The sequence below is a fragment of the Gouania willdenowi genome, chromosome 15, assembly GCF_900634775.1.
Source record: "Gouania willdenowi chromosome 15, fGouWil2.1, whole genome shotgun sequence".
NCBI lineage: Eukaryota > Metazoa > Chordata > Actinopteri > Blenniiformes > Gobiesocidae > Gouania > Gouania willdenowi.
The window spans coordinates 32,207,917-32,223,094 of record NC_041058.1 but is presented as its reverse complement, the minus strand read 5'-3'; the positions used below and the strand labels follow the sequence as shown (position 1 = coordinate 32,223,094).

The window sequence follows — 15,178 nt, the reverse complement described above, 5'->3', positions numbered from 1 at the left end:
AGTGATGCCAAAAAATGAAATAAATCATATTCTTCCAAAAGCAACTCTTCTTTTACTTCAGTTGTTTTGAAACTGTGCCTTTGTGTAAGTTTTTATTATTAAAAAAGCATTGCAGGAAAAAATAATATCACTGTGGGGGTTTTTAAAGCAGTGTTTATTTTGAAAGAAACCTTAGATTTACTCTAAGTAAAATAAATCTGTTTCTAAATGTAGTTGTATATACAAATATTTTGGTTGAATTTTATTCTTCTAAATTTGCATGAATTTTAGTCAAAAAAAATATGTCAAAGATTTATTTCACTCCTGGTATTATCTTTCTGTGATGATAAAAATAAATAGCATGTTAAGGTTTCATTTATTTAGACTTAGGAAATCCACTTTGATCTCCTGACATGTTCCGACTGTCAACTGCCAGTCTTTGTCAGAGGCGTCTGCTAATTGCTTTGATGTTTCCTTTGAAGTTTCCTCGACCACTGCATTGTATTTCCATCAAGATTATTTTTGTCTTGTCAACAGATGGGACGCTCCGATTCATCCGTTTCTATCGTTTCCACCAATCTGGATCATGCTAAACTAAGTTTATCAATTTAAGCCAATCAGGATTGTCGTCTTTTTGTCTTACATGTTTCTGATTGTTCTGCTCATTCGTATTTAAATTACCCATGATGCTCCTGTGAAACATCATGCTGTACCAAACCGTGTCCATATCATATCCGTGTGTGAGAATAAAAACAGTCAAAGTTAACCTGGGCTCAAAAAGTCAAATTAGAACATAGACAATGTTTGATCCAAAGTCTTACGTGACATTAACATTCCTGAAAAAGAAAAAGGAAAAGATGTTGGCACTAAAGTAGTGCACAAAAACAGTTATGAATGTGATTGTAAACATCGTTGACTATATACAGTATATAAATCCACACTGATGCATTTTTATATCATCTTCTTCTTGTACCTCTTTTCAGTTTTTGCGTCCAAAAGTCATCTTGTTAATCCTGGAGACGTAGTAATTCCGGCAAGATTTTTTTGGTCTTTTTGATACTTTGTCTATTTGCCTCTGTATGTTTATAATGGTTCTCTAAATGTATTAGTAAAATGAAATGAACTTGCCAGTGTAAAAAGTTCTCTATTCTTTTACAAATGTATTTTCTCTGCACAAACCTGTCAGTTGAAAGTGGAAATGAATTACTCCAACAGGCATCCTTGATCAAGTGCATTAAGGTCTTTGTTAGACATGATGTGCATTATAACAACTTTGTATTTCTGTTCTATGAAAACATCAGTAATTCACTTTTTTTTCATGACTGGTGCTTTTGGGAATGCTCTCATTGAGACATAACTTAGAAATGTTAAATTACAACAAAAAGCTTTGTCACACAACTACTACTACTTCTGCTCACTTTTATCGTCATGTCTCAACAGTACCACCAGAATGACGTCACTCCCACTGTCAAGTTTGTACGGCTTTGTAACACCACTGCCCAACTTGAAGGGCCAGAGAGGAAGACAGAGGACACTGAGAACAACTCTGTGCTTGGTTGACAGTTTATTTGAACTGTTCCTTGGTTAAGCAGGTTGTTAACCTGGACAAAGGAAGAAGAGGGAAAGTTAAAATCAAAGCATATCTAACAATTTTCTCATGCTGGGATTTTATATCTGCATTTAAATTAAATTATTTTTAGTTAACTTGATCCCTTTTCCTGTTTTAAACTAAATGCTTTTGTAATTTTAAACAGTATCCTCAAATTATACTCGCCTAATGAACAAATACACAATATTCTAAAAATCAAACCTTAAATTTACTTAATTCATAAATAGTTATTATAAATCCTTAGTTTGAAATTTATTTTAACTTGGAAATACTTCATTCTCTTACATTTTCCTCAAAATTGCATGCATTTACTTATTTAATTTTATGTATGTATGTATGTATGTATGTATGTATGTATGTATGTATGTATTTAATTAAATTGTAAACACACATTTTACTAAGTGTTAAGTATTAATATCCATCACTTTAAACCAACTATTATAATTTTCAACTTATGACATCCCGAAAGTCTTGGTCTTGTCTTGGTCTCTGTGCATTCTGGTCTCAGGCAAGTCTTGGTCTCGGATAGTGTGGTCTTGAACACAACACTTCCCATTACGCAGCATCTCCAGCTGATCCAACCCGACCTGATGGTGCACCGCCCTATTAAGGTCCTGCCCCATGCAACCTAGACAGCCCAGCAAAAGAAAATTATTCACTTTAAAAGAAAGAAGATGAGAAGGAAATGGTGGAAATAAGAAAGTAAATATTTCTTTTTTGGATGATTTGGACTTCACTCCCACCCTTTTGTTTTGTTTGTGTCCACCCTAACTTGTTTCCCCTTGTATCGCCTTCCCTCACACCAGTGTAACACCGCCCTTTCTTTTTGTATCTTTCCTCCCTAATAAAGTCTATCTCGCCCTTCTTTGGGGAGGGCTGCTGATGATCACAATCACGCAATATAATCAACGTAATATTTTTTTTTTAATTTGCAAGAATAAAACATGCATAGATGTTGAGAAAGGATTGCACTACATATAGAGCCAGTACTACGACGCTGGATTTACTACTGGGATTTATTCTGTGTTCTGTAGTACGACGCTGGTTAACTTTTAACAAACACTGTAATGTATTTGTGGTTTTACGACCACCTTCTGATTCATTCAGCAGGTGAATTACTACAGGCTGTAAAATAAAAAAATGAACAGCTAATGTTGTAGACTGACTATATTAACTCAATATGTCCCTCCCTTTAAAAAACATCTGTGCCATACTGAAGTGAAATTTATTTGATCCAATGAATTATTATTGTACAATCTCACAAATGTATGTATTAACAGTCTGCATTTATCTGCTTGTATTCATCCCTTCCTTGTTAGATTTGGCCTGAATTATGGATTTTAATTCTTCATGTTTGTAAGAATTGCTCCTCGATGGTGACATATGTCGCTCTACACATATTCACACCTGTCAAGTTTTGGATTTGAAAATAAGGGAAATTTTCAGGCGCCCACTACCAGCCGTCCCACCCCCCCAACCAAGCTCCAGTATCCCTTATATTTTAAGATAAGTGTACCAGAAATCTAAAATAGCCACTTGGTGGTAGGTCGACCTTTATTAACATTGAAATGCTGTGAACATTCCTACTAGGGCTGGTGATATGGACCAAAACTCATATCTCAATATTTTTTCTCAAAATGGTGATATATGATATAAATCTAGATCATTTTTATTTCAAATAAAGTCTTATCAGAAAGACAATTCTAGGTTATGTTTGCTGATACTGCTACACAGGCTCATTTATTCACAAACAGCTGCACAATATGTGCCACTTTTGGCTTTTTCACCTGTAAGGGACAGCACGTGTGAGTGAGTTCTGTAGTGTAGCTTGTTATGGGGAAGGTCTGGGTCAGAACACACTCATTAATCGATCTAACTGAGCTTTACATGCTCCTAAAACAAGTATTTTTATACAAATTAAGCTATTACAGAATATATATATACAGTATATACTATATATATATATTGTAATATTGTAATCTCAATATATTGCTCAGCTCTAATATAATACAGCCTAAATTAAAACATAAATAGGTATATGAAGCACATTTGTTTATTTAATATACAAGTCAACACGTTGCATATTTACTGTTAATTTCACGTTGCTTGTCTTTAAGTTAGACATTAACATTTTATTTTATTACATATTTTCTTATAATTTCTCATTCTCTGATATTCACTAATGACTTATTAGACACATTTATTACAGACTTTACATTATTTAACACTTTATAAACAGTGTATATTTATGGAGCTTGTGATTGGCTGATTTTTCATGGTGACATGCGTCGTTCCTTCCGCTGTGGTAGACGTTAAAATCTCAGTTATTAATCTAATAGAACGTGTAACTGTGTCCCATCCTGATGGTCTTTATGAAGATAAACTCTCTGTCACATTTTACAAAGTATTCACACCAGTTCTTTGGTTTTTCTTGCCGGAACGTCTTCATTCATCATCTCTCTTCCAAGTTATTTCCGGGTTTGTTGCTGCGGTCGGCACTAATCTCGCGAGAATTGCCACTCAGGCCATGACAGCGTTCAGTTTAGTGAGGCAACTTTTAATTATTACTACATTAAAAAAGGGGATATTTACGGGAATATACTAATACGGGAAGATGGTGGGAAAAAGGGGTAAAACACGGGGGTTCCCGGCCAAAATAGAATACTTGACAGGTATGCACATATTCTCTGTGTTTGCGATTGGTCATGTGCTGCAAACTCCACCCCTTTTTTGTGAGCGTGCACATCGAGGTCAAAAACTGCTGGCTTAAGTTAATGTGTTGATAACCTGCTTCATATTACAGCTGCTCAGGAATTAAGAATGTTTGGTTTGGTGAAGCTAACAGAGAGATATCTATGTAGTATAGGTCTATAGTGTGAACTAGGGATGTAACGATTAATCGTAAGGCAGTTAAAAATCGATTCATAGGTATCACGGTTGATATCGATTTTCTGAAAATTGAATCGCAGTACTTTTTTTAACCAGCAGAGGGCAAGTGTACAAGTGTAGGTGGCGGGCGGAGTCTGCTAATACTTTCTTTCTGGCCGCCTTCTACTCTTAAATAGGGTAATAAATGATTCATTACCCCTTTAGCACCGAAAGAATATCTGTAATATTACTTGAATATCTGTAAAAGTCACGTTTTTCTATTAGCTCTGTCTGCTAGCATAGCTTCTCTTCTTCACTGCAAGATATCTGCATGCCAACCGACCACTGTGTTACCAGCGCCCTCTGCTGGTCCAAACAAATATGACGTAAATTAGTGCAATTACGGTTTTTTTTTTTAAAGTCCAATTGTTAAGGCACAAAATACATTTTCAGTTGCACTTTTAAAAGAAAAATAACTATTATGCAGTTTTGCATTGTTTATTTTAGAACCAGAATTTAAATTAATAGGCTGCATTTTCATTTGTATTATTCCTTTATTTATTTCATTCAAGATTTATTTTTAGTTAAATTTGAATAGTTTTGAATTGTTTTGAATAGTTTATCAAGAAATTCTTTTGACAATGAAAAATAAAAGGAAAATAATACAGTATTTTCTAAATTTGTCTACAGTCCCATTTTGTAAAATAAATCATGAGGGAATCGTATCGTGAACCCAGTATCGTGAATCGTATCGGGAGTTGAGTGAATCGCTACATCCCTAGTGTGAACTTTTCACAACTATGTAGACGTGATGGGAGAAAAAAATTGAGCTGAGGTTTAAAGTCTTTTCCTCTCTGGGTTTTGGACCACAAACAAGGCAACAGCTCCCTCATCCCTCTGCCACTGGTATCTACAAGAAACAGAAAGCAGGATAGTGAGTAATTACCATTAGACAACCACAAATAAAACTACATTAAGTTGTCTTTAATGTAAAAGTAATGTTTTAGGTTTTGTCGTTACTGGAGATGTGTTCTTACTGGCTTTGTTCAATAATGAGTAAACTGTCCCCAGCAGAGAGACTGAACATCTTCTCATTCAGAGTTAACCTAGAAGAGCCCTCCTGTGGCAAGCATCAACAGATAGGTCAGCAATGGTAAAGCAACAATGTTCTGGAAGATTCTACATACCAGTTGCCAAATCCACACGTCACTTTGTCGCACTGATTTCTCAGTCGACCCAGGACCAAAAACCAATACCTGTTAATGCCAAAATAATATTCTTTACATCATTTAGAAGTTAGATTGTTTCACCCTTTATAATCTATTTGTCAATAATTGACATTTTATCCAAAAACAAAAAAAAACACCAACGGTTTTCCAAGCTGATAATATATGAGTTACAAAACACAAACAAGGTTTAGTTCAAATTTTTTAAGAAACACAAGCTTTAGTTTCCCAAAAAAGTGTTGTACCTCTGTCTCAAATTGGTCTCCAAACATATCAATTGGAACCCCATTGCCAAGATAAGCTCTTTGTGTCTCCAGCCAGTCTTTAAACGAGAAAGGTGACATTACGTTCATGGTGTTCATCTGAAATGGAGGCTTCTGGAACACTTCGTCTGTTTGTTCAAAGAGAAATGATACAATGTAAAAATGTAGCCTTCATATTTGACACAAATCATTTTACGCAACATCGCAAACAACTCACCGGGGTCTGGTCTTCCTGTTCGGCACTGCTCTGATGCCATAAATCTATAGGAATGTATGTCAAACAATCACAATAAATGTATCAGATAATGAGCTGATGACATCATCAGAGAGCATTGGATTCAGGCTTACTCTTTGATTATTGGCACCAGTTGGGTTCCTAGATCCTGACAATAGAACCATTTCTCAAACAGGATGTCAGTGGTGTTGTCCACGTAGTACCTTAGTGCATTGAAACAATATTTGCAAATATCATTACACAAATGCTTTGCCAGTCCTTCTTCTCAGCAAGAACCTTTTCATGATGTTGAAATGATGTTGTGGCACAGACAGAAAAAACAACAAGAGAACCCAAAACCACTAAAGCAGCCTCTTACAGCCATAAGTTGCCCTGTGTTTTAGTTGTGTTCTATTTCTCATTTCCTTTTCTCCCTCTCCTGCTCATAATACTTTTTCTCATTACTGAAATATTTTTGGAGATATAATTCTTGGTTTTCAAAGGCATCCTTCACTGTTTTTACAAGTTTAGCCTAAACTGAAGATCTGCAGTTTTGTAGTAGACAATGAAGCAGAGAAGATAAGTCCTTCTGGGTGGGAGTCCATCAATAGTCCATGATTACTCACTAACTTCAGCCATCAGAGCATCAACCACATACTGTTTAAGGGAGAATAAAGATGCTTTAGGAGAGCTTTTCTTCTCTGCGTCATTGTCTACTACGAAACTGCAAAGTTGGAACTGTCGCCCTCCTGCAGTCACACATTTTTTTCGGGCCACAGCGGTTTTTATTCTCTTCAGTAAACAAATGAGGGTTACATCGGCATCTTTAACTTTTCCTGTTTTTTAGAGCAACCGAAAGCAGCACATGTTGTAATTCTGACTAAAAAAGCTGCTAAATGATCAAAAAATCAGGCTGAATGTTTCACTCCAATAGAAAACAATGGGATGTTTACAGGCAGTGGGGCCGTATGACATCATCAATCACATGATTTCAAGATGGCGGAACACAGGCTCTTAAACTGTAGTCCCATTTATATAAGGCAATAAATGAATATGGTGCAAAATAATGTGCTTTGTTAGGCATAGATGTTCTAATAAGTACGTTTCAAAGATTTTGGGCCACACTGGTAAAAACAGTGGAGGATCCCTTTATAGGGTACCTGTAGTGAAATTCAATTACAAGCACTAAAGGTTTTGCCATGTTGTGCATCAGAATATTCTGCCATTAGTGACACAATCTATGACCCAACTATGCAGAACCACCTACAGCCATAATCAGTGTTCTGGGAAATCCTGTGACTCAAAACAATAGTGGTTCTGGTCGTTCAGATGTCTGAAGTCTTGGTTTACTCTTAAGGTGTGTTCACACCGAACGCGCTGCAGTCACTTAAATCGCCCGTGATGAGTCGCTTGCACATACTGGTGCTTTTTGGTCACTCCATCGCCCCAGTGATGCGATCACCAGGGAACAGTGTGTGTGTGTGTGTGTGTGTGTGTGTGTGTGTGTGTGTGTGTGTGTGTGTGTGTGTGTGTGTGTGTGTGTGTGTGTGTGCGCTGAGCCGGTGACAGGGTAGAGAGAGGGTTGATCACTTCTTTTCCTTCTTGCTCCGCTTTTACTGTTTAAATGATCAACTTATGGAAATATTAAAGGATGAGTTCACTCAGAATATTATATGATCAGTAGCTACTGTGGTTTTCAAGAAGTTAACCACTTTAATTTTGCCCCGATGAATTGAGGAAGTTGTACAGCCTCCGCTGCAGCCTTCTCACTGTAACGGGACGGAGGGGCTGCAGCCTCCGCTCTACACACAGTGATGGAAGAGAGATTTGTCTCATGAAGTCGCTTAAAAAGTTCACATTTTTTAACATCTAATCGCTTCAGTCACTTCAGTCACGTTTGGTATGAAAGCACCTTTATACTTTGGCTACATTGTGTTAGCCACCATCAGCGACTGAAGAGGGCGGTTGACGGTGGCTCCATAGAAGCGACCAGAACCACTATTGTGTTTGGTCACAACTTGTGTCACAACTCTGACCCACAACATGGCAGCGAGCATGTATGACCAAATGCCAGGTTGAATTTGCTGATTTTTATAGAATTATCATCAAAACTGATAATGATCTTTTGATAGAGCTTACAAATACAATTTACTACAGGTACCCTTTAAGATCCTGGGCAAACCCCCAATTATGTTATGGACTCGGGACATAAAACAGTCAGGTTGTCTGATAAAGTAAAACAGGTAAAAGATAAAAGTAAAAAAATCATCAAAAACACAACTGAAACTCAGGACTTTAACTAAAAAAGAGAGTAGATTGATAGCCTGAACACTCCTATCTGTACAACTTAAGCTACGCCAATAGAAGGCCTAAGGTATCAGTTCTTTGTTTATTGAAGGGGAAATTTTAGATTTGAGGGAGGTCTTCAATATCATTTTCAGATCAATTTGATTACATTTTGGACTAGATTATAAAAATGGGAGAAAAGAGCGGTGCAGCAAACCTCAGGCAATCTGTTTCGGTAAGGAGTCTTCTTCTCTCCATCACCAACCCCACAGTCTGGGCTTGTCTTTGGGGCGAGTGGGGGATCCGAGCCGGCAGCAGAAACATCTACGAACAAGTGTGGGATGTGAAAACAATGATACAAATCCAATAATATGCAGATACTGCAGCACACAGCTCACCTCTCCCTCTCTGATGTGTATGTCTTTGTGTTTCCCATTTTCAATCACCTTCAGACACATGTCCCCCTTCAGCTGGTAGAACAACTATGAGAGACAGAATGGTAACTGGTGAGAACCCTCTGCACAAAACGGTCATTGGTTTGGTTAACATGCACGTCATAGAACAGGAACATATTTAACCAGGTGTGCACGGCTGCATTCGAGTCCTAGCTTGGACCCAGGAAGGGCCGAGCTGGTGGTTCATCATAAACGCTGAGGAAAAAAATCCCCTTTCAGGACTGTAAAGAACTGTTGCCAAAAAAAACAAGAGATCTTTAAGGAAGAACACTATGTATCAGCTCTGTGCACACACAATAATGTTTTCCATGAAAGTGAGTGAAGATTTGTATTTTTTTTTTCTTCTGTTTTAAAGGAAAAACCTACAGTTATTTTTTATATTATTATATTTTACTCACTTCACTTCTTGTTGCTGACACCGTTAAACTTAATATAAGGTGGAATTGGTCACATGTAAAAAAATATAACTAACAATTGAGCTAAAATGTTATGGGATGTTGTCATTTTTACACCTTTAGGAGTGTTTTCCAAACTCTGGGTCCTGACCTCAAAGGAGCCACAAACCTGTTTTCTTTTTATCTCTAAGTTTGAAAAAATAATGTCATAATGTTTAAAAAATGTTGTTGTTTTTGAAAAACCTTTGACTTTATTGACTTTGTCACTGATTTCACAAAGTCATTGATTGTTTAATCATTTATTTTGTCAATGATCACACGATTGACTTTGAACACAGAAATGAAAGATTGCTGACTCAACAGTGACGTTGCTGCTCGCTGTCATGTTGATGTGAACTGACTGCACACAACTAGTTAGTATACAGTGAGTACACACTGTAAATATACTGTATATGTACTAAGCCAATTATTTTCTACTCTTACAGAATACAATTACATTTTTTTGCCTAAAATGCTAAGTTGTACTTCTGTTTGAAGTGACCCATTTGAGCCACTGTAGTTTTTCTGCAATGAAAAAAAGGAAATTTTACTTTAAAACAATGCTTTTTTTTCTTTCTTTCTTTCTTCAATTATTTGGAGGGGACAATGTCTTTCAATGGATGTAAATAAACTGGATTTTGCATTTCAGCGGTTATCCATTCATATTTGGAAAGCAGTGGTTCCCAAATTGGGTTCCCAGGATCCAAACACAACACTAGATTATAAACTACTGATAAAAAAATCTATGAATCCACATGTGAGTCCAATAAACACTTAAGAGTTTTAGTATGTAAATCTGTACACGACTTACACCCCAAAAGTCTGCAGAAACGCACAGAAAAACTGTGTCTGCTCACACAGGTTTATCAGACGCGATTTGAACTGTGAACAGGCTATTTATTTACATTCTTATATGAAGCATAGGTGAACTAAAATCACTGTGTGTAGGGACTGTGGTGTGAGAACCTCTGCTATAAGTTAATGTTGCATTTGACTCTCTGCTGTCACTTCACTTTAATGTTTAAACTTAGCTTTGTAACACGCAGGTGGAATTTGTCCCCATGTTGTGGAAGGGTTAAGAGGCAATACTGTAGAGAACAAAAGCAGACTTTAATGGAGTGACTCTCAACCTTTTCAGCCTGTGACCCCCAAAATAAAGGTTCCAGAGAGCGGGGACCCCAACTGTACCTGAAGGTGGTTGAACACAGACATGAACATTGAAGAACAGTCATGTGGAGACAGGGTCATCTATAAGGGGGAATAAACTATGTAAAACCACTTTGAGCTAAATTTCTTTGTATGAAAAGCACTTTTTATGAATAAAGATTGATTGATTGATTGATTGATTGATTGAGGGCGGTTGGGGTAATGTCATTTTAAGTGTCTGAACAATTTGTTTAAAATGCCAATTAATGAATGTTGTTAAATTGAAAAAAAAACTGCATGAAATATGGTGAAAAAAGGTTAAAAGTGACAATATTGGGTTTGGAAGTGCTGAAAAATGTCTTGAAAGTGGAAAAAATGACAAAAATGTGCCAAGGAAAAGTGATAAAAATAGGTTAAAATATGGCAAGTTTTGTGTAGTTGCAGAAAAAGGGTAAAAATAAGAAAAAAAATGGGTTCAAATTGTAGAAAAAATATTCCTCTTTTTTCTTGAAAGCATCTGGCAGCCCACTCCCAGTGTCTCGCGACCCCAAATGGGGTCCTGACCTCAAAGTTAAGAACCCCTGCATTAATAGATGCATGGTGCTGAATCTGCTTGGAGTAAAGAAACAGTTGATCAGTCTCACCTCTTCTCCTTCTTCTATATGATAATCCTTCCTGGTGTTTGGACCTCCAACAAACATGACAAGCAACTGTGAAAAGTGCCTAAAAAAGATCAATTATTAAGTGATCAGCGTTCCTCCAAACAAATATGGAAGCATAAATGAACATTTTACTCACATGAGTTTGTTGCACACTGGAGGCAGAAAAAAAGCCTGATTCTGTGCAATCCATTTGTCCACGTTCACCTGAAGAGATGTGTCACTCATTTTGTTTGCAGGACTGATTTGTTTTGAGCGTTTGTGTGTGAAGTCTGTTCTTTCCGTTTCTGTTTCTTGACTTTTCCAAATGTGGTGACTGTGAAAGTTCAAAATGCAGAAGTGGGCATAAAGCAGTGGAGGAGGAGCTTCTGCTGCTCAGACTGGTGAAAGGTCACTTCCTGTGCCGTAATGAGTAACTCATGAGTACAGTTACAAAACACAATAACACTCCTATAATCCTCAGATATTACAAACATATATACCCAGGATATTTGCCTCCACAAAATGACTTTCAGGAAATTGTTGACCAAGTTTTTGTGTCTGGCACTTTGTTTATTTGAATACATAAAACAACTCCTAATAATTAAACCTTAATTCACTTGTTCTCTGATTAATTCATCTTGAATAGTTTTCATCCAAATCTCCTCAAATTTAATGACAACATGCCTTGGCCTCCACAGCACAGGGAATATCAGTTATGATATGGTGTGAGTAGTAGGTCACACACACACACACACACACACACACACCAGAGGTGACAAGTAACGAAGTACAAATACTTTGTTGGTAGTTTTTACTGGTATCTATACGTTACTTGGGTATTTTTTTTTTTGTCAACTTTTCACTTTCTTTTTTTTAAACAAATATCCGTACTTTCTACTCTTGCTCATTACTTTTAAGACCTTCTAAGATGATGTTATTACATAAAAAGACACTTTTTTTTGTTTTCTTTTTTTTGTTTTTTTTTTACAAATGTTAAACTCAAAGCTTTTTTTTCTTGAAACATTTCATTTACAAACTGTATCGATGAGTGCTAAATTCTCCAGGTGTTCAAAGATAACAGAACTTGTTTTTTCATGCACCACTTTTCTAAAAGTTCTTAAAAAAAAAAGATATGGAATTTGCTGGTTTAAAAAAACCTGTTATTGAATGGACATTTGCTTTACTTCTTACTTTTTTACTTAAGTACATTTAGTAGCATGTAGTTTTTTTTACTTTTACACAAGTAAGAGGGGATGTAAGGCCACACACACACACACACACACGAAACAGTGTTTTCAACAATAGCGCGTGAGCTAAAACACAACTTCAAATCATCAATTTAGCAGAGGTGTAAAGAGTACTGATACATTCTATTCAAGTAGAAGTACTGTTACTTGATTGAAATTGTACTCAAATGCAAGTACAAGTAAGTCATATGTAAAATACTCACGTAAAAGGAAAAAGTTGCAAAATGAAATCGTACTCAAAGTAAAAGTTACTAGTTACTTTCACCCCCCATGTTTATTGTTGGAAATAAATCTTGCCACGTTTCCCTTGCGTACAGTAAACATCTCATGTATAAATGTTTTGATATAGTTTTTGTTCACGTGTAAAGCCATTGTGAAAAACGACATTATGAAATAAAAATGACCATTGTGGAAATAGATATTTAAGAATAATGAATTACCTGAATAATATTACCTTATTTAACAATTTAATGGCCATATTATATATTTGTTTGTTATTTATCAAAATGATATTTATTTCAAAATGTTGTTTTTATTTATTTAATTATGACTCTTTTGGGCTTCCATATTTTTTTACTCTCACATATCTATATTCAAACACATCGAAAGCCGAAGTGCAAATCTAAAATATGAAAAACATCAGAAATACATAAAAAGGCTTAAGCTCTTTGTTACTCTTAGTGCAGCAGATTAGTAAAAAAAAATTGTTCACTTTGGTATAAAAGCATGACATTTGGCACAGATACTCTCTAAGGGCCACTATTTTGGAAAAAGGCATTGGCCACTCAAAAATGTAATATGGCGGCCATTTTTCAAGATGGTCGTGATTGCTATTCAATGGTTATTAAATAACCAAAAAAATGCTTGGATCGGGCCAAACAAGGTGTCAACGGAAAGGTCTGGCCCACCCGAGTCCGAATATGTGCATTCCTGCCGGGCAGAGTTAGAACTGCGTTTTATTCCCCCGAATCCGAATATGTGGTTTGTTTGGACCAGACCTTTCTGCCGACACCTCTTTTGACCAGATCCATGCATTTTTTAATTTTTCCCAAGTTTTTTGAGGCGATTGAGTGTTTCGCCTCTAGAGGGCGCAGTCCTGACTCTACCCGGGGGGATGCACATATTCGGACTCGGGCGGACCAGACCTTTCCGTTGACACCTTGTTTGGCCCAATCCAAGCATTTTTTGGTTATATGAAAAATGAAAATGAATTGAAAAACGGCTGCTATATTGAATTTTTTAGTGGCCAATGTCATGCTTTTATACGGAGCCCGGCAAGGGTCAGGGTTAAAAAAAAAAAAAATCCGGTGAAAATCTGTGTGCACGGATTGCAAAACCGAGCGCATGGTTTAATAATCTGTGGGCACGGATTTTCACCCGATTTTTTGTTTTTTTTACCCCTGACCCTTGCCGGGCTCCGTACTTTTATACCAAAGTGAACGATTCTCTTGAAATATGCAATTCATCTGCTGCCCTAACTTGTATTGGAGACTAGAAAGAGTTCGGAAAAGCCTGCTAACAACTGTATATAACACCACAGCACAAAAAATAAAGTCTTTCACCTGACTCACTTTTATGTATAAGTATTGCTTATCTTCATACACTTTGATATCATTTTCAATTTATAATAGCTAAAATGAACAAAGTAAGAGGCTTGAGTTATGTACATTTACAAACGCCGGCTTTCACATCAATCATTAACATACAGGTATAAAAATTAATTATTGAGAGAGAAATAATTCTATATACAATTTACATTTACAGTTCAAATTCAGTACAAAGTTATTTGGTCTTCATAGCTTTAGAGTTGGTGCAGTGCTTTTTAGTGTTAAATGTATGAGGATCACTGTTGGCACTACTCGCACTAATTCTGACGTCATAACAAGTTTGTAGTGCATCCCAATTCAATAGTGTGCAAAGATTACGAATGTGAGAAATACCCGGATGTACACTTTAGGTGGGCACACATATTATATAATAAAGGCTAGATGTTTTTTGTGCAGCCTACGGATGGATGCTCTAAACACCGTTGTGTTGGAACCAGAGCCCGTGGGATCACCTTTCACATGTAACATATTACTATACTATAACTATATTTAGTATAATCGTTAGTTACTTAGTGGAAGTATGTACAATACAGGTCCTGGTAAAGGAACAGCTGGGCTGACAATAACGGAATTGCAAGATTGTTGTTTACACAAGGCTTTTTGTTCTGAATATTTATATTTCTTTTGGACACCTTTTTCTAACTATTTTAATGTGGTTATTCTTAAAGAATCATGTAAAGAATCCTTATCATGTAATAAATATTTATTGTTATTAATTTCACTATGTTTTTTTGGGTCATTTCTTATCTCTGTCCTCCATGTGTATACATCCACAGTAGTCTAGTTCTATGTAGAGGAATTTACACATGTAACATTTCTCGATGTATATTTGTTAAGGGAAATGTTGTATCTATTTTTTTTTCATTGCAAATAAATGTCACATTTACAAAATATTACTAATATAATACTATATTTTGAATTATTACTTGTTTAAACTAAACATTAGAGATGTCCCGATACAACTTTTTCACTTCCGATACAATACCGATATTTCATCCTTGAGTATTGGTCGATACCAATATTGATCCGATACAATAACAGCGCGAATCATGCATATTTTTATTACTTATTTTGTAGTGTGGAATGTTAGAAAAGGCTTGATTATTAAAAAAAACAGAACCCATTTATTATAAACTAATGGATTATATATAATTATCCTTTTAGAATAAGAATATTCTGTGATTGAATAAAAGAAATAAAAAA

At 36.0% G+C, this 15,178-nt stretch overlaps 1 protein-coding gene across 1 annotated transcript; it reads right to left on the bottom strand.

The window, feature by feature from the left end:
- Nucleotides 1-5,101: 5,101 nt before the first annotated feature.
- On the bottom strand, nucleotides 5,102-11,487 carry haao (3-hydroxyanthranilate 3,4-dioxygenase). Its single transcript, XM_028468903.1, has 10 exons — nucleotides 11,279-11,487; nucleotides 11,125-11,203; nucleotides 8,844-8,927; nucleotides 8,663-8,769; nucleotides 6,294-6,383; nucleotides 6,163-6,206; nucleotides 5,928-6,073; nucleotides 5,644-5,712; nucleotides 5,494-5,576; nucleotides 5,102-5,366 (listed from the first exon to the last, which is right to left on the bottom strand). Exons 1-10 carry the CDS (start codon nucleotides 11,365-11,367, stop codon nucleotides 5,294-5,296), a joined length of 864 nt encoding a protein of 287 aa, XP_028324704.1. The 5' UTR covers nucleotides 11,368-11,487; the 3' UTR covers nucleotides 5,102-5,293.
- Nucleotides 11,488-15,178: the final 3,691 nt, after the last annotated feature.

Excerpts from the sequence above, each read along its gene's own strand:
- haao (XM_028468903.1), bottom strand. The coding sequence starts at position 11,367 with ATGAGTGACACATCTCTTCAGGTGAACGTGGACAAATGGATTGCACAG. Across the intron at positions 6,384-8,662 it reads ACCGAAACAGATTGCCTGAG|GTACTACGTGGACAACACCA; the intron begins GTTTGCTGCACC and ends CAATGCACTAAG. Across the intron at positions 5,577-5,643 it reads ACGTGTGGATTTGGCAACTG|GAGGGCTCTTCTAGGTTAAC; the intron begins GTATGTAGAATC and ends TGCTTGCCACAG.